This window comes from Vidua macroura, chromosome 3, assembly GCF_024509145.1.
Source record: "Vidua macroura isolate BioBank_ID:100142 chromosome 3, ASM2450914v1, whole genome shotgun sequence".
Taxonomy (NCBI): domain Eukaryota; kingdom Metazoa; phylum Chordata; class Aves; order Passeriformes; family Viduidae; genus Vidua; species Vidua macroura.
In genome coordinates this window covers 72,070,474-72,089,094 of record NC_071573.1, presented here as the reverse complement: position 1 = coordinate 72,089,094, position 18,621 = coordinate 72,070,474, and the positions used below count along the sequence as shown (strand labels likewise).

The following is an 18,621-nucleotide window of genomic DNA, read 5'->3' as shown; positions in this document are numbered from 1 at the left end:
AAAACTCAACCCTGTCTCAGAAATTTAAACACTAACCTGGAAATCTTCAGTGTCCTAGTGGAAGTAATGGAGTTATAGAGAAAATGAAAACATCAAAAATCTAGCAAACTAAATTAAGTAAATTGGCAGCCAACACCTTACTATTTTTTTTTTTACAGTCTGTAAGGTTGTTTGCAGTCACTTTAAAACAACTAATGTATTAAAACCCCACAGCAAGCTAGATTTACAAGGGGGAAAAGGCACCCCATGCTTCTTTTCATTTACACAATCAAGAAACAAAACTTATTTCCTTGATTTTTCTTTGCTTTAGATTGTACCCCACAATAACCAAAGAAGAAATGTATAAGAGAACCATTAAAAAAGAAACAGAGTAGTTTCATCTACAGAAATAATAATCAAATGAAATTGTGGCTGCAATCTTTTACACTGTAATTGTACAAGGCGACTTCATACAGATGAGTGCTCATACCACAAACTTTTAATTTAATTCTGGATGATTCAGCCTCAAGACACATCCTTAGAATGGATGTCTGCAGATAATGACTAAATGAAGGAAAATAGGCCCTTTTACACCAAGTAACTGTATATATAGGATGCTCTAGGCATGCTCTATCAGTACCTTTGTATTGAAGCTTGCAATGTCTGCTTTTTAAACTGTCTAGATCACTTTGCCAAATGTACAAAGTTAGAACACCAAATGAAAACAGATCCTACATTTAATTCCAAATTCTTGTGTTTGAAATTATGTGTAGACTGCACATTTTCCATGAGGAAAGAAAGATACCTAGTGGTCAACTACTGTGCTACTGGTTGCCACTCATATTAAGCTCTCCACCACACACACAGAGATCCCTGGCTATAACACACAGCATCCCATATTACCATGTTTTCCCGCAGATCTTCATTCTGTGTCATTTGAATTATTGTCTGGAAAAGCCGAGGATGGTACTGTATTAAGACTTCACAAGTCTCTCCATAACCACCCTAAGAAAACATTTTAATTAAAAGAAACATTAGAATTGAGAGTTAGACTATTACAGGCAATAACATCTATTAAGGATTATGATTTTTTTTAATGCTGGAGAAATCCTATTCCAAAATAATTTGAAATTAAAAAATGTAGCAAAGTCAGGTATCCCAAAATGTTTGGGAGTAGACAGAATCAATTTGTTTCAGTATAATGACTCACGTATATCCACTCCTGTTTTTCCGGTTTTTGAAACATTTTCCTACTTACCAAATTAAAGGTACAGTTCAACAGCACTTTAGCCAACAATCACCAGAGATCAAAAATAGTGCAGTATTTCAATTCTCTTCGTCTTGCTGACATCTACTTAATTACATCCAGAATTTAATTCTTCAAAACAAACATTTTCTAAAGGTTCATAGGACACATATCTAACTTGTTACAGGAAGAAATAGGATAAACCCATGAAAGGGTTATTTAACTTTAAAATCAATACACAAGTACGACTCCTTAGAATGTGCCTTAGACTAACTTCACACCCTTCTAAGAAAAAATGTTTTCTGTAAAGAAAAGAACTTGATTTTGTGGTTTATTTGTATCAAATCTTATTTAACACAGCTGCATTTTGAAGCAGACACCTAACACCTAAACCTGCATGAACTTCTATTTTAACTGCTGCAACTCCAGGGACTCCTCTGTGAATGACAGTTGACATTACCTCAGTGAAAAGCATACATTAAGAAGATTAATTTAATTGTTTCTGGTACCAAGAAATTAAGTATTAAAAATAAACCCACCCAGAATCTGTAAAAATTAACAAAAGTCAAATCTTCAAGATCAAGTTAATGTTGGCAAGAAGTGTATGAATCTATAATTTCAGTCTTCTGAAAACATGTATTGACTTTGAAAAACAAACCTTTAAGCATAGAATAAAACCCACAATGTAAAAAGAAAGAAAACATATTGTTTTCTCTATTCTTACTTGGCATCATGAACTTGTATACTGCATGATCTCAAACACAGCAAGATCATCACTACACAACAAACACCAGGTGTCACTACTCACACCTACAAAAATTTAACAGAAGTTTTATGTGTAAAAATGTGCCCTAGGGATTGCAAAACTGGAGACTGAAGCAGAAGCTCAAAACATTAATCAAAAAAAATAGTAACTATAACATTAAGCACACACTGGTATAGAATCACAGAATTATTTAGCTTGGAAAATATCTTTAAGATCATCAAGTCCAAACATCAGCCTAGCACCACCCCTACGTATGCTACTAAAACACATCCTCAAGTGCCATATCCACCATTTTTTTTAAACACTTTCAGGGGTGGAGACTCCACCACTTCCCTGGGCAGTCTCCTCCAATGCTTTACAGCCCTTTTCATGAAGAAATTATTCCTAATAATTCCTATAATTCCTAATCTAAACCTCTCCTGCCATACACTGTCTTACAGGTCTGTTGCTGCAGAATACCTTGAAACTAATCAGACTCCATGTGGCTTTATGTAATGATAAGTCATTCTGCCATAACAAAGAAAAAAAAAATCTGAGTTTCACAATCAAGTCAGCAGTAAGACATTATAGTGGATCTGGCACTGCTCAGTGACCGGAGCTGAGGACTTACTTGGTTTCTTATATGCAAAAAGAAATACTGTAAGTAACCTAACTGGATCAAGGTCTTCCACAGATAGTCTATGAAAAAAAGCTTTCAGACTTAAACATTCCAAAAATATCCCACAGGTACTGGAGACAGCAATCTTGCACATACACACAACTATTTCAAGTGCAAGTCTTAGGCACATGAGGACACCTCAGAAATTAAATAACTTGAGGTTGAAATAATCAGAAAATACAGGAAAAAAATAGAAAATTTCAACTTTATCCTGAAAAAATAATGATATGCATAAAGATAGTGTGACGTCCACTCACTCCAGTGATTTCGTTTTTTCAGCTTTCAGTTCAGTTTTCTAGTCTGATTACTAGCAAACGTTCAAAAGCTTCCATTCATTCATGTTATTTACACACTGACCTTCAACTGATCTGACAGAAAAAAGTGTAAGTTCTCACAAATCAAAAAAAGTCACTTTAGCAAGCAGTACAAGCAGTACCTGGTAATGCCATGTTAGTTGAAAATGCGTAAGAATTTTGTTCCTCATCCAGATATAGAAATATCTTTGAAAAGTAAGAGTCATCACCATGTAGGTTTTATTTGTTTTTAACAGCAACATCTTCTCATAGGAAAAGAAAATCTATTACTTGAGGTAGAAAAAAAAAAGCACTCCTTTCTGCATGCCTTTGCCTCTTACTTGTTAATAGGCAAGCACCTAAATTGTGTACTACCATTATACCAAGGATAACAGAACTTTCCAGTCAATTGGAGCTCTGGAAACTCTTTCTCACTATGTCAATTCTTGCATCTGACTTATGCAAAGGGTAGAAATTATGAATCTGCCTGTAGGATCAATTTCATTATTAAAAAATTACATTTTGCACTTGTTTTGCCAAAAGCCTACTATCTTTCAGAGGCCTTAAGAATAAAAAAAGGTAATAATGATCAGATTACACTGTAGTAAGTCACAGAAATTCACAGAAAAAGTGTTGCTAACTTAATACCTGTACACAGAGATCCAGTGGAGTAACACCATTCTTGTCTGGTAGGTATTTGGCTCCTCTCATCAAAAGAATTTGTGCAGTGTCTCTCTGACCATGGCTATTCAAAAGAGAAGAAAGACAGTTAATACAGCATTTATGATCTGAGTCATAAATCTGTCTTTATTGCATCTAACAACAAAACCAACATAAGCTAGAAGAAAATTGTTACTGCAAAAGAGCAGTGCAAAATTCAGGCTATTTATGAAGTCAGAGTCACTCTCATCGTTCAGAAATTATTCATCTTAGCCTTGCCTCAAATATTTATGAGCTGCATTTCCTGCAAAAAGAGAGCTCTTTCTCAATTTACATCCTAATTTACTTCCCAGAGGAAGTTATCTTTGCCAAGTTCTTTGCTCACTTCTACCATATTTGGGAAAAAAACAATCTGATTGTGCTTTAACCATCAATAAAATATTAGCAAGATATTTTTATTGATAATTCCTTTTTTTGTACAAGAGATAACTACATCACTCAAATGGCTCTAATTTCTATATATAAATGTCTAGCATAGCCTCTAGAAGTGATGAGTTTTACTTTTGCATTCGAAGTCTATTCACTAATCTGCTTATAGGTTGTATAGGACCCTTAGTTACCTTGAGTTAAAAATTTCCCAACATACCAGCATTAGAAAACAGAAAACCCAACTATTTATAACTCTCAACACTTTCCCAAATCCTTTCTTCTGAAAAAAAAAAGAGAAATTGAGTACCAGTGATCAGAGGTTTACTTCATTAAAAACACATGGAACGATTACTTGAATATTGCTTTCACCAGCATTAAGTGCATAAACTGCCTTCACCAGCATTAAGTGCATATACTGCCAAACATAACAGAGAATCAAAAAAAAAAAAAAAAAAAAAGGATTTCTAAAGGATGAAATTAAAGATTGATAAAAAAGACATAGCAATTCTGGTTACAGATACAAGTTTTTTCAGGGAAGTTTTATTTCTCAAGCTAGTTTGCAGTTCACCCTTTACACCAATGTGTATTTTGGCATCCTGGAACATACAAGAGGCTGTCTGCATTCTGAGCCTGACAGGTGCAGCCTATCAGTTCAGAAAGGGCACAGGTAAAGTGACAACTGACAGCTGAGGGGCAAGAGGTAGCTTCACTGATCTCTCAATAACACACAGATGAGTTCTCCTCAGTCCTGTCCTTCCAGCCCAGGAAGCCAATAGGTTCATCTAACGTACCAGACTTTGTCCCAATGCAAACAAACATTAAGGGTCAGAAAGGAGCTCAGACTAATGGTCTACTTGCAGCATCCTCACTGTAATTCTCTCAACTAAGTGCACAATCCAACACATTGACAAAATAGGTGCTTCAGACTCAGACTTTGAATACTGATACCCTTCCTGCAGCTATCACCTGCCACTGCTACCACATCCTGCCCTCCCTGTCATCAGGAACCTACAACTTTTCTTTCAAGGTTTGCTGTAGTACACACCCTGCTCATTCTACCCTGCCAGATGCTCCAGTTGGTAATTTCTAAAGAATATAACTCCTGTACTTTGCCACATTCCCTTCTTGTGAAAAACCTCCAAGCCAAGACAAGCTGCTTACTTCTTTTAAACTGTGTACAAATACCAGTCCCTAAATCAAGGACCAAGGCTAGCAGCAATATATTCTCCACTTCCCTTCTTATCAACTGCCACAAGTCAACATACACTATCTCCAGAGACCATGGCTCCCAGAACATAACTCTTAGCAGACCAGCAGGTCAGTCCATTTCTCCTTTTGTTTATAGTAACAGTTAATCTTATGTGAACTATTTAACCTGTAACCAAAACATAGGGATTGCAAAAATTGTAAATGTTCTAACAAATTGCAGAAATGCTCTAATTAAAACAAAAGATCATTTATCATATGTGATTAATTTTTAAATAAAACTATGAAGAAAACAGAACTGAGCAAAGCAAGAATGTAATTTTAATTCAATACTGTAACTTTGACACATATATGCACATTTCAGGTATACAGTAACACCATACTGTACATTAAGGAATAGCCAAATTTGGCTTATAAAAGGCTCTGGTTTTAGTGTACTCAAAATAATCTAAGTTGGCAGAATTTATTTTTTCAGAAAAGGGTTCAGCAGTCATCAATTTATGAGTCATGCTAGAACATGTACAGGTATGTGTTTAACATGTCTGTTAGAAAGAGGTACATAAGCCTGAACTACTAACCTAAGTATTTAGGTAAGATATCAAACTACACTCAAAAATGAGACAAGATTAAATACCAGTCAGCATGGCAGCTTTTCTATTTCCTATGTTTTTTAATTTCTAATCAGTTATTGCAAAAGGGGAAAAAATATTTCACTTCTAGGCCAGTATTCAAAAGTTAAAAACATATAACCTGCAAGCAAAATAAAGCGGAGTTGCCCCAGAAACGTTGGGCCTGTTTATGTCTGCACCGCTGTCCAGCAAACACTGCACCGTCTACAAGAGAAAAAACACCACCTTTAGAAAAAGAGCAGTGGAAAACCCTACTGGCTTGCAAATATTTAGTGCATGTCTAAAATACGAAAATACTGAGCAGACTCTCAAACAACTTTTGTTACATTTCAGTCACATAAATTTGCTACAGTTACTATAGGTAAGTCTTTCAGAATTTGGCCTTCCAAAATCCAGCACTGACAAGGACAACAGAAAGAATCTGAGTAGAATTACAATTTATTCTTTTTAGCAGTAAATAGTTCTGGTGGCAATCTATATAGCTCTATAGGGCTCTAATGCAGTTCAAGTAAAGCATCCAGACTTATACTCTGAATATAAATAGTCAGCCCTAATGCAAGGCCAAGCATAAAAATTATTCACACAGATCAATAACAGAAGAGTTTATTTGAACTTGTTTACTTCTAGAGTTAAATTGTATCTGACCCAATTCTGTTTTCATCTTTTACTCACAGTACATTAATATTTCTAATTTCAAAATCATATAATAGCTTGCACAATTATGAATTAAACATATTCTGAAAAATAAGGCAAAACATTTTCAAACATTTCAAATTACATAAAAACTTGATAAAGCCAATAAAAAGCAGTACAGAAGAGCTGAACAGTACACAGTAAGTCACCTCAACTCCCATAGGCACTGAGATCAATCAGCTCCACAAGAATAAATAAGTTGTTCCCATGGAATTGTATGCAGTCAATAGTAAGACACACAACAGCATTCTTCATACTTGTAGCCATTATCATGTGCATTACTACACAACTTTGAGGCATTACCAAGTTCTTCACAAATCAATTGTGTTCATACAATTTAGAAACTTACTGTCTTGTGTCCATTTTGACAAGCTACATGAAGGGCTGTCTGTCCCATGGCATCTTCAACATCTACATTACTGACGTGCTGAACAAGATCATGAAGCAATTCTGTTCGTCCATTGACAGCCAACCAATGAATCTAAGTACAAAATGATGACACACGTTTCCTTTAGCAATGATTTATATATACCATAAAAATGATTTTAAACCTGGCTGTATTATTGGCAACACTTTCACAAAGAGAAGCTTTGCACAATATTAAGCTTTGAACAATAAAATCATATGCTTAGGTATTTCGATCACATCTTTTGATTCTTGATGGCACTGGACACACAGCAGTTTTGTTTTATATGTAAGATGGCAAAAGCTTAAAAACAAAGAATCTCCAAATTCGTCATTCATATTATGAACATCATGATAATTAATAGCACTTACTGCAGTCAAGCCTTCATTATTACAAATGTTGACATCTGCACTGTATTCCAGCAGCTTGCTCATACATTTTTTCTGGCTATAAGCAAAAGAATACATTAAAATCCTGTCAGGGAAAATCACTTACAAAGACTACATATCTTCTTAGAGCTCCAATAGCTCTAATTTATCATTGTTCTAAGCATAACAGGTGGTTCCAATTTAGAAAGACTACAGTACTGAGCATGTGAACAAGAGAAGTGATCTTCACAGAGACTCAGTGCAAGGGTAGCAAACAAAATAGGACTAAAATCATAGCTGTTTTTGTGGAAAGTGCAGAAGCACTTAACCACTACTCTAATAGTTTCAGCTCTTCATGAACTATCCTTTCAAGACAAAAAGCCAGAGTTCAGCTAATAGAAGTCCATCAAGTTCACTGTAGCCTGTACATATCAGTGGATATGTTTACAGTACACCACTAAATCATTACTTAACGAGAGAGTCATTGTAAAACTATGCAAATCTTTGTTAAATACAAGTACTTTCTTAATAAAAGTAGAGGTATTTTTTCCTAATACATGTTTTGTTTGGATTTTTAACATTTTTAAATGTTTTTAAATTTTTAAAAAGCCTCCTCATCTGAAGTACCAGCTGTGATACAATTCAGTTATTGCATCACATACATGTCCTAAAAAAAAAAAAGACAACATCACCTTTACAGCTGCATGTTTTCACATACTACAATTCCAGAAGTAGGATCTTAAAAGAGATACTTGCTCACTGGTTTGGAGTTCTTTCTCTGCCTCTCTCCTAACACTGTGCAGGCCAACTTTGTATTCCTTTTCTTGCAGGAAAAATTTTCTTAGAGACACTATCTCCGAAAATTCAGAAGTCTCTGACCCCCTCCAACCCCTCCAAAACCTTTTCTTACTCAGCTAACTGGAAGGTGAATGCATTCCTCATTCAATTACTGTTGTAATAATCATTGTGCCCCTGATTAACAGAAAACCCTAAAATGACTGGTACTGGAATTAGTATTTCAGACATGACTTATTATTTATAAAATATTATTCTGTGAATACTCAAAGTAAGGATTTTAACCTCCATGTTCTCGATTTTCAAAAGTGAAAACCAAAGGTGTTTTTTTGAACTATGCAAAAATATTACAGAACATGCCAGCTCAAGTGCATTATGCAAAAATTTTTTAAGAGTTTAAGGATTTTTAAAACTTACCCATTCCTTGCTGCTAAATGGAGAGGAGTACATCCTGAGATGTCCTGGTAGTTTGGATTTGCTCCTTTTCTTAATAGTAGAACAAGGCATTCAACTGATCCACAGCTAAAAAGAAAATAAGAAAGGGAAAATCTGTAACAAGGATATTTACTAATCTGTATTGGCATAATGAGAACAGCAATATTATGTAAAGATCACACTCACTAGAACATCTTTACATAAAATTGTTTTATACCCTCATAATTCAGGCTACACAAAGCTAAGTAAACTCACTTAATGCAGCAAGAAGTGACCAAATACAACTTGCAACAATGAATAGATGCCAGCCTTCTCTGTGATTTTATTGGCTTTAAAACACAACAGTGAGAGTTTAGGACTGTTAATTCTTTAAACTATAAACTGTTTTGAAAGTTTTGCTTTCAATTTCCTCTCACCTCCCTCATCTCTAATCTATTAACAGGACTAAATTTTCCATTAAAGATTTTGGGGTTTGTTATGCTTCTGTATCTGGAAGTTATATTTAGAAGTTTGAATATCAGGAAAATTCTAAAACTTGCACAAATATTTTTTGCTACTACAATTATTTCTTTGCTATCAACCTTGAACCTGTAATAAAGAGCTGAACTCTTTTACTTTACATAATATAACAGCTCTTCAGAATAACCAATGCCACTAAGAAGTCAGAAACTCTGCTTTACATATTTATCTTGTTCCTGAACTCTTTAAGTGGAAGATCTGATTGAAAAGATAAACAGATTATTTTTTGTCTGTTGTGACCAGATAATCCACTTTTACAAATCTTCCCAATGTCAGAACTGCTACACAACCCAAAGAACCTGAAGACTAACTGTACAATATGTTGCAAAACCAGCAGCTTGATGATCCCTTTGTGACCCAATAACTAAGTCAAGCTAAAAGACAATCCAGAAACTAAGACACAACTTCTTGTATCTTTAGAATCAGTAAGTACAGCGTATTTTCAAATGTATTTCTAAAGTGTATGCTAAAAATTTGCTTGTATTTTTTTAAGTGCTTCCTTAAGTAAATTTTATATAAGCACTATGTAATTCTGAGATGAAATAGTTGGGAAGCAGCTATTTCTAACAGTCTGTTCAAGAAGCTGGAATTTCCACCTTTATTGTGACCAAATACTGCTATATATATGCAATACTACTTCTATTTCCTTTTTTTTTTTCCTTTTTCTAACCTTTTAAATGTAAGAACTTTCAAGATATTTAAAAGGGGAGACAAATACAGAGCATTCATTCATCATGACAAAAACTATGGCTCATTTCTATTTATATGATGCTAACCTGTCTGTCTCTTGGCAGAGTTGCATATAAAATAGAGTTATCCCCATTGAACAGACATACAAACAATAAATAATGTAGATCAAAATTTGCACTGAAGCCCTCTATCCAGGATACAAAACTTATTAGAAGCAAGTTCCCAAGTTATATTCCCTTCAGTTATGGTCACATGAAGTACTTTGGAACAGCTGCTTCCCAACAAACATCCAAATGCCTCCCACTGTTTTAGAATACCTCAAAAACAATCAGCACCTGCAAATGAGAGTTCTCTACCTCTACCAAGGCAAGAGTAACCCAGCTATACAGGATGCACATCATGGCTGTATTTTTTTAAAAGACTTCAGATTTCACAGAAAGGTAAGAAAGTATCTAGCCAGACTTCCTTCACTGGAATTTGGAAAGCCATTTGATACCACGTGTAAAATCTGTCCTCCTTATAAGGCAGGCACATTACTAGGAAGAACAAACAAGATACAAAAAGTGTGAAAACAAAATGTTAACTGACACTACAGAGTTTTCCAGCTTACATTGGTGCCTTAGATTTGTGGTAATATTTTCATTGTTAACTTCTGGACTGGACTCAAGTAAGTCTTACTTTGCTGCAATATGAAGCAAACTTCTCTTCACACGTCCAAAGGCATAATTCACATCAAATTTTGAATTTGACAGCAGCTCTGAGACAGACCTTCAAATAGAAACATTTTTTTTTTAATTTTAAAAATAGTTCACAGTATCCAAGCAAAGTTTATACTGTAAGTTGCACACAGGTACTCTATTTGTTACTTAATCACTATTTCTTTTCCCTCCAACTAATTACTAAGAGATCAAATAGTTTTAAGCATTTGCTGATTAACAAAACCTTTCCATTTCTTACTGTACATAAAAAATGAACTGTGACACTGGGAAGCTGTTTCAAATGTAAACTAGTAAGAATTAGACCAAACCAAATCACTTCTTTACAAATACAAAAAACAAGCATTTCAACAGCTTTGGTTTAAACAAAATACAAAATCCCATTTTGCCTCTTATCAAAATCACCCCAACCACATATGCAACAGTTTTCCCAAACACAGGCAAAGTTCAGAGAGAAAACTGGTATGTGAAATCATGATGATGAAGCAGAAGGATACAAGATCAGGATAAAAAATTTAAATAGGACCTTTCAACTTCCAGTAATGGGCTGATTACATAATTTAAAACCCTTGCATGCAGTCTCAAAATATTACATAGCAGAACAAGTGTTTATCCTGGCTGGAAAAGCAGCTTTCTGTTTCAGTAAGAGTTTAAGCATGCTTCCCTACAAAATTCATGTGAAGGAAGCACCACTTAGCTGGCATCATATAGCCTCCAGGTTCCAAGCACTTGGAGGACAACTTAGTAAGAGAAACAGCTGTTCATCTGAGGAATTCCAAAAGGATCAATCTCATTGTCCAAGTCTTATTCCATGTCTTTCTGAGATGTCTGAAGAGACTAAGAGCTTCTATGTCATCCATAAAAACACACTCTGAGCTAAGACACAGTTACAAAACAACACTTTTGTTCTTATCCTAGGACAAATTTTCCTATGGGCTTCAATAGAAAAAATCCCAGTTCTGGTCTGTGGCAAAAATCAAAACACGTAAAAATATGCTGGGATGCATACAGTCAGTGACTAACTTCAAATTAGAACACAACTCAGCAATTCAGCAGCTGGACTTCCGAGATTGCTTTAGAAGCTACGACTTCAGCAAACAGGCTGGGTTTTTCAGACTTAAAAAAAATAAAAAAAAAGGTAAATTTAAAGAAGCTCTTACCTGTGCTGGTCAGCCATAACCATCGGCATCAGTGTATAGACAGCAGTTTCATTATCTGGGAAGAAATTAAATTACTTTGTTACCATAAAGATATCTTTCACATAAAATAAATGTATCTAGCAACACTTATGTACCTTTTCAAGTGTCCACTGTTCAATAGATCATTCTTTTTAAACAGACTGTACACACACAGTTTCATTATAAAGAAAAAGCCATCATACTTACCTAAAAGAGAGAATTAACACAATTGCAATACATGAAATTTCAATGCGGCTTTTTTTCTTTTACAAAGTAAAAGTTACAGAATTTTCAGTGGAGCATCAATTTCTTTGAACTGACAAATCTGTTAATTAAATCCCAGTTTTTAAAAGATATGCATTAAAAAAGCCCAACAAAACAAAAACACTTAACTATTTAATTTTAAAAAGAAGGAAGTTTCCTGTCTTCCAAGGTGACTTCCATAGTCCTGAGACGATGATTTTGTAGTAGTGACTTCTTTAAATTACTTCATAACCATTCAATTTTGTCTTTATACTTGAATACCTGAGTGCAATAAGTTTCATTTCACTTTTTCATCTCAAATCAGTTTCTTATTTCAAACTTGAAGGCAATGAAGAAAGTTCAGAACACAAAGATCCATGTCAGTGGTGGGAACACACTGGCATTCAGCCACACAGTCTCTGTCATCACTACTGCTGCAAATGCCAGCACATTGCATGGGTGTGATGAGCCTGTTCGGTCACTTACACATTTCCTGAAGTAAGATACTATTTTTAGAAGATTAATTTGACAAAACTTAAAATCTTTTAACATATAACAATTATAAATATTATTAATGTGAATTTTCTTTTATTATGGACAATTATTATAATTTCTCCCTTCAACAAGCCACCCATTTTTGAGAGTACAATCTCCACTGATTGTTCATGTAGATACCAACTTATGACAGGAGTTTGGGTTCAGAATACAGAAATACAGAAAAACTTTTTAAGTTTTTCCTCATCACCTTCATTGATCCAAAGTTACAAAGCAATCAGAACAGGAAGAATTAAAACAGTCCCAAAAAAGCATAGTGTCTCATGTCTTTTACATGCCTCTACATATTCACTACTTCCACTAGGTAAGCAAAGTGACATCTACTGAATTTTAAATAAAGATTCTTCAGAATTATGAAGTGGAATCCAAGAAATCATTACCATGCTGCAGCTATGCTATTTGTTGTTATTATTGTTCTACAGTGCTCCAAGGTTACTGCTGCTATCAGCTATTTCAAGTTGTGTGTCCCTAGCTAACAAAAGAAAGAAACAACGCTTCTTTCTAATAATCTGTTATTACCTTTGAACACTGGACAGATATAAATCAAATTCAAATCACATTTCATCAGCTATAAAAAATTTAAAACAAATTTTTAAAAGTCAACATTGCTTATAGCAAACACATGGTGCAAGAGACACAAGCCTCTCAAAACACCAAATTATGATTAAACATTGCAGAGAGTCACCAATCATCACCAAGTTCAAGTTTGAACTCTCTACAAATTGTTTCTTATGGCAGAGTTCTGTGAGCATCAGATAACTCCATCTCCAACACACACACCTAGAATTTGACTGCTGGGGAAAGAGTAAGCTGGAAGGGAGGGGACACAGAGAGAAAGAATCCTGAAACAAAATTAAATAGATGCTAAATAAATATCAATTGTGAAAAATATTTCAAAATCTATCCATTATTAACTCCCAGTATACACAAACTAAAAAAAAAAAAATATATATATATATCTTGGGCCCTGTTTCACAGAGCTCTGGGCAGAATATAAAGCTTTCCAAATAAAACAAAAAAACAAACTTAAGAGCATCAACTAAATTTAAACATGACACACTTATATATATTTCCACAATCAGGCTCTATACAAGATACCAAAAAAAGGTGAAAAAAAACTTTTAAATCTATCAGCACACTTAACTGAAATGCTTAATATTGATTCTAACTATATTTAACTATATTGCAAGTGCAGTGATCTAGAAAAAGTCAATAGTTAAATACAAGTGTAGCTGGGCCATAACAGGCATTTATGGCACAGTTACAAAACTAAGCCTTTTGCTATTCCATTAACAGAAATTACGCTGTGAAGCACATGCAGATTTTCCCAGAGTTTTTCTGTAAGAAGTAATTAAGAGGGTGTGGGACTAAGGAGCTTTTATACTTGGTTTTGGTGATTATTTTCTCTAGTCATAAAAAAAAAAGCTCCAACTGACATAAACTACATGACAGCAGGTAGAGAAAAAGCATTATACACCTCATGGACTCACCAAACTTATTTGCTATCTAACTTGCTTGCTTATCAAATCTTGATTATTTAAAGACAAAAAAAAGCACACCAAACATAGCATCACAGCTTTGGGCTGCAATACCTAGTTTTCAGGCACTGAGCCTTAATAGTAGCATCCAGAAATTTGTGTGAAGCCCTCAAGTGTCCAAGAAACAACTGCTGAAGAATACTTTGGGAGACTGATAAAAAAAGTTCTACTTGCAAGCTCAGGTTATTCACTGGCACTGGACTCAGGTGTTAAGATTTGCTTTAAAAAAAAACCACTTGAAATTCATCATCTAGAATCCTGCCCTGGCAAGATACACTCACTACTTTATTTCCTCAGAGATACTGTTGTGAAGTTGGCAGAGATCACAATCTTAAAGAAGCTTCAGCACTGTCCACATAATACCATAGTGGCTATGGCACATGCAACGGAAGTTTAATACTTCCATTTATTGGGATTTATTGCCTTCTTCAGCATAAGTAAATTCAAACATACATCTCCATTTCCTGTGAGAGAACCATGATTCTCACTTTAAGGATGGAGGGGTAAACTATGTATCTTTCAAATTAAATGTCAAATTAAAGTTATTCAAATGCAGTGGGGGGAAAGAGGGGGGGAGTCATAATTCAAGAGGCCAGCCAGACACAGCACACAGCAAGCCACCAAACTACGTATTATCCTAGACCAGTGTGGAATATTCCAAGCTGATCCTGTCAGTACATGTTTGGAACAACATACTACAAGCCAAACCTGCTTCTCAAGAAGAGTTTGGGCAGACCTGCATGAACCTAAGGAACACCAAGGTCAAGAAAAAAGATACCTAACGAACTAAGACAGACCCAAAGTTGGATGACCATTGAACAGAAACTGTCTTGCAGTACAGTTTGAGACTTCAGTGTGTTAAGCCCATTTATCTCCTTATATCAGTCCCATTGATTTCTTTCATGCAATTCCTAAGGAATGCATAGAATTCACATTCCTTCTGCACTACAGGATGATGGAAGTACTTGTTCCAAAGGTCTCAGGGCTTGCACTTGCACTACAAGATGATAGAAGTACTTGTTCCAAAGGTCTCAGGGCTTGCACTTACACTGCCATTCCACAGACCTAACTACCACCTAAGGGTAAGATAAAAATGCCCAAGATGTGAAGAAAACAGATGAAATTCAGAATAAATTTGCCTAAATCAGTACTGGAGTAAATTTAAAGCAGCTCCAACTGACACAGGTTGTGCAAAGCGTTATTCATATTAGCATCTTCAATTAGTTAAACTGGTGCTACTCCATTATTTCTGTAAGTCTAAGCTTAAGTTAATAGTATTAAGTCAATTTTCAGTGCTGCTAGTCAAAGGCTTACAAGCAGCAGCAAAATCTTCCTGAAACTTGTCTGGCAAGTGAATTTATTTGTAACTGTACTGCAAGACACTGGAACTGTGACAGGTGACAATAAATGAAGGGTGTAGTAGCACCATTCGGGAGGACACCAGGAAGTCCAAACAGCAAATGCACAGAGAAAACAGAATATTACTCCCTCTCCTCCACCACTGGAGATGAAAGCTGGCAGACAGGCAGCCAAAGACTCATCCATAAAAGTAAACACTGAAGAAAGCATAGTGACAGCACATGACTCACAAGAACAGAAATTCTGCATGTCCAAGAGTTTTATAGTTAGTCCTCCCAAAAGCTGGACCTGGCTGGAACACCAAACCACTTGCCGTAAGAGCCTGAAGCTCTATTTTCAAATCCGCCCTGATGTGGGGGGACCAGCACCCACGTGAAGTGGTTTCGAGCCAAAAAAAGTTAGGCGGTGACAGTGACTTAAAATACCTTTTCAATTCAGCACCACTGAAAAACAAACAAAAAAACCCACAAAGAGTTTTCATCACTACTCTGTCATCGACAAGGCACCTGACGAAGGATTTAGAAGCGAATACAGCCGGTGTCCGGCACCCCGGCCACCCACTCGCCCGGGCTCAGGGGCGGCAGCAGCCGGCAGGGATCCCCGCGCCCCGCCGCGGAGGCGGCGAGGCGTGGGGGGGGGAAGGAAGGGGACGCCGCTGTTGCTGTCAGCAAGCCAAACAAACAGAGCCTGTCAGAGGCGGAGAGAGGAAGCCCGTTCCCATCCTCCCCAGCCGCCTCAACTCATCCCCGCCGGCCAGCGAGCGGAGGCCGCCTGGACCGACCGCTATGTCAGGGCCCCGCTCCTACCGTCCGGCAGCTCCACGGTGCGGGCGCGGCGCAGGGACCTGGTCAGCCGGTTGAGCTGCTCCATGGCTCTCTCCATCCTCGGAGCGTCCAGCCCTGAGCCGCGGACACCCCCCGCTCCAGCGCCTGCCCTCACTCAGCCCATCGCGGCGCTGGCGGCGCCGAGGCCGCCCAGGCCGCCGCCACCTCGGGCTGCTGCGCGCATGCGCGGGGCGGGCGGCTGGGGGCGGGGGCAGGGGCGACTCCCTCAGTTTGCTTTTTTCCTCAAGTAAGGAAAGGGGTGTGGGCGATGAATTTTCAAAGCTCGTGGAAAATGGATGCTTAAACGTCTGCTTGTTGCAAATAAAAATTAAAAAAAGTGCTGCCTTTTGAAGCCGCCCCTGCCAGGTGATCCTGCCCGTGGGGCTCATTTCCCCGGAAGCACGGGAGGGAGTGGGGCTGCAAACGCACCTAAGCGGGACAGAATCACAGAATCGATCAGGTTGGAAAAGACCTCTAAAATCATCGAGTCCAATCTATGACTGAACACCCCCATGTCAACTAGACGGTGGCACCAAGTGCCACACCCAGTCTTTTCTTAAACACCTCCAGGGGTGGTGATTCCACCACCTCCTTGGGCGGCCCATTCCAATGCCTCATCATCCTTTTTGTGAAGAACTTCCTGATGTCTACCTAAACCTCCCTTGGTGCAGCTTAACACTGTGTCCTCTCATCCTGTCGCTGGTTGCCTGGGAGAAGAGACCAACCCCACCTGGCTACACCCTCCTTTCAGGTGATAAGGTCGCCCCGAGCCACCTTTTCTCCAGGCTAAACACCCCCAGCTCCCTCAGCTGCTCCTCACAGGACTTGCACTCCAGACCCTTCAACAGCTGCATTGCCCTTCTAGTGCCAGCACAAAAACTATAGACACTTGGAACTGTGCAAGGAAACAACTAGAACATGAGCCTGTTAATTAATTTCTTCTTCTGGCACAATAATATATGTTGTCAAGCATGAAGGAGCATCAGTGTTGTGTATTTTGGCTTTAATTATGCTTCAGGTGTTGATACAATCTTGGCAAACCAGGGGAATATGGGCTACATAACAACACTATAAAGTGAGAATGAAAAAATGATGTAAAAATTTAATGTAAAGAAAACATACCCTGACAAGATTTTATTCATGATCAACTTCCAAATGCAAGAAGGTGTATGGGACTCCACGGGGATCTGTTGTGATCTGGTTCTGTTTAATGCTTTCACTCTTTCGTTCTGTAAAATGCTCCAATGACTCTGACTTGGAAAAATGAAGAAAAGCTATCTAAGATCTGGAAAAGGTTCAGAAAGGACAACAAGGACAATCAAGAATCATGGGATAGTTTAAATTGGAATAGACTTTTAAAGGTCACCCATTCCAACCTCTGCAATGAACACGGACATCTTCAACTAGATCAGGTTTCTCAAAGCACTTTCCAACCTGACCTTGCATGTTTGCAGGCCTGTGGCATCCACCTCTCTGGGCAACCTGTTCCAGCATTTCACTACTCTCATTGTAAAAATAATTTTTCTTATATCTAATCTAAGTCAATCCTCCTTCAGTTTAAAACCATGACCCCTTGTTCTATTGCAAAAGTCCCTGTGAATTGGCTTCCATGTAAGTGAGAATTGACTTGGACTCTGCTATCTGGAAAAGAAACACTCTACACAACAAAGTAGAAGTGGAAAAATAATGAATGTCATGAAGATATGACCTGGGGAAAAAATTGATTTAATTTATTACAAATCAAATCAGAGTAGGTTAGTTAATGAGAAACAAAAACTAAATTTTAAAAAACACTTTCGCCCCCACAACTCCCTTCTTCCTCAACTTCATGCCTAAATTCTCTACCTTCTCCCCAGCAGCAGCATAGGGAGACAGGAAATGAGGGCTGTGGTAAGTTCATCACACACTCTCTAAGCTGTTCCATCTTCCCCAGAGAGAGGACATCTCACATTCTCCCTCTGTTCCAAAGTGGAGTCATTCCCACAGAAGTCAGTCCTCCACAAACTTCTCCAACATATATCCCTTCCACAGGCTGCAGTTCTTCATGAACTGTTCCAGCATGAGTCCCTTCCATGGAGTGCAGGCCTTGAGGAACAGGCTGCTCCAGTGTGGGTCCCCACAAGGTCACAACTCCTGCCAGCAAATCTGCTGCAGCACAGGCTCCTCTCTGCACAGAGCCTTAGAGAGCTATTTCCTTTTATTCCAAGTTTCTAGGGGCTGGGGTTAGAGCTTATTCCAATTTCTAAATATTCTCACTAGTGCAGAGGATTAATTGACTGAGGTCCCTTTCCTTTTCTGTGAGAATGATTCCAGACATACCTAATATTAAAACTACAATATGTATAAATGACTGTTCATAGGAATCAAAGAAGAGAAAAGTGAGGAAATGGGAGAATGTATATTTTTTTCTAAATTAATATCTTTTGAAACCCTCTG

General features: G+C 37.3%; 1 protein-coding gene across 4 annotated transcripts in view; it reads right to left on the bottom strand.

The window, feature by feature from the left end:
- Positions 1 to 16,335, bottom strand: part of HACE1 (HECT domain and ankyrin repeat containing E3 ubiquitin protein ligase 1) — a 48,914-nt gene extending 32,579 nt beyond the window's left edge. For 2 of the 4 annotated variants that reach the window (XM_053974050.1, XM_053974051.1), the window contains exons 1-9: positions 16,168 to 16,335; positions 11,649 to 11,703; positions 10,451 to 10,540; positions 8,546 to 8,650; positions 7,337 to 7,412; positions 6,909 to 7,040; positions 5,988 to 6,070; positions 3,591 to 3,687; positions 883 to 984 (exon numbers count right to left, since the gene is read on the bottom strand). In XM_053974050.1, coding sequence (XP_053830025.1) covers positions 883 to 984; positions 3,591 to 3,687; positions 5,988 to 6,070; positions 6,909 to 7,040; positions 7,337 to 7,412; positions 8,546 to 8,650; positions 10,451 to 10,540; positions 11,649 to 11,703; positions 16,168 to 16,243 — 816 coding nt within the window. In that variant the 5' untranslated portion in view covers positions 16,244 to 16,335. The other 2 variants (XM_053974052.1, XM_053974053.1) reach the window with 2 other exon arrangements.
- Positions 16,336 to 18,621: the final 2,286 nt, after the last annotated feature.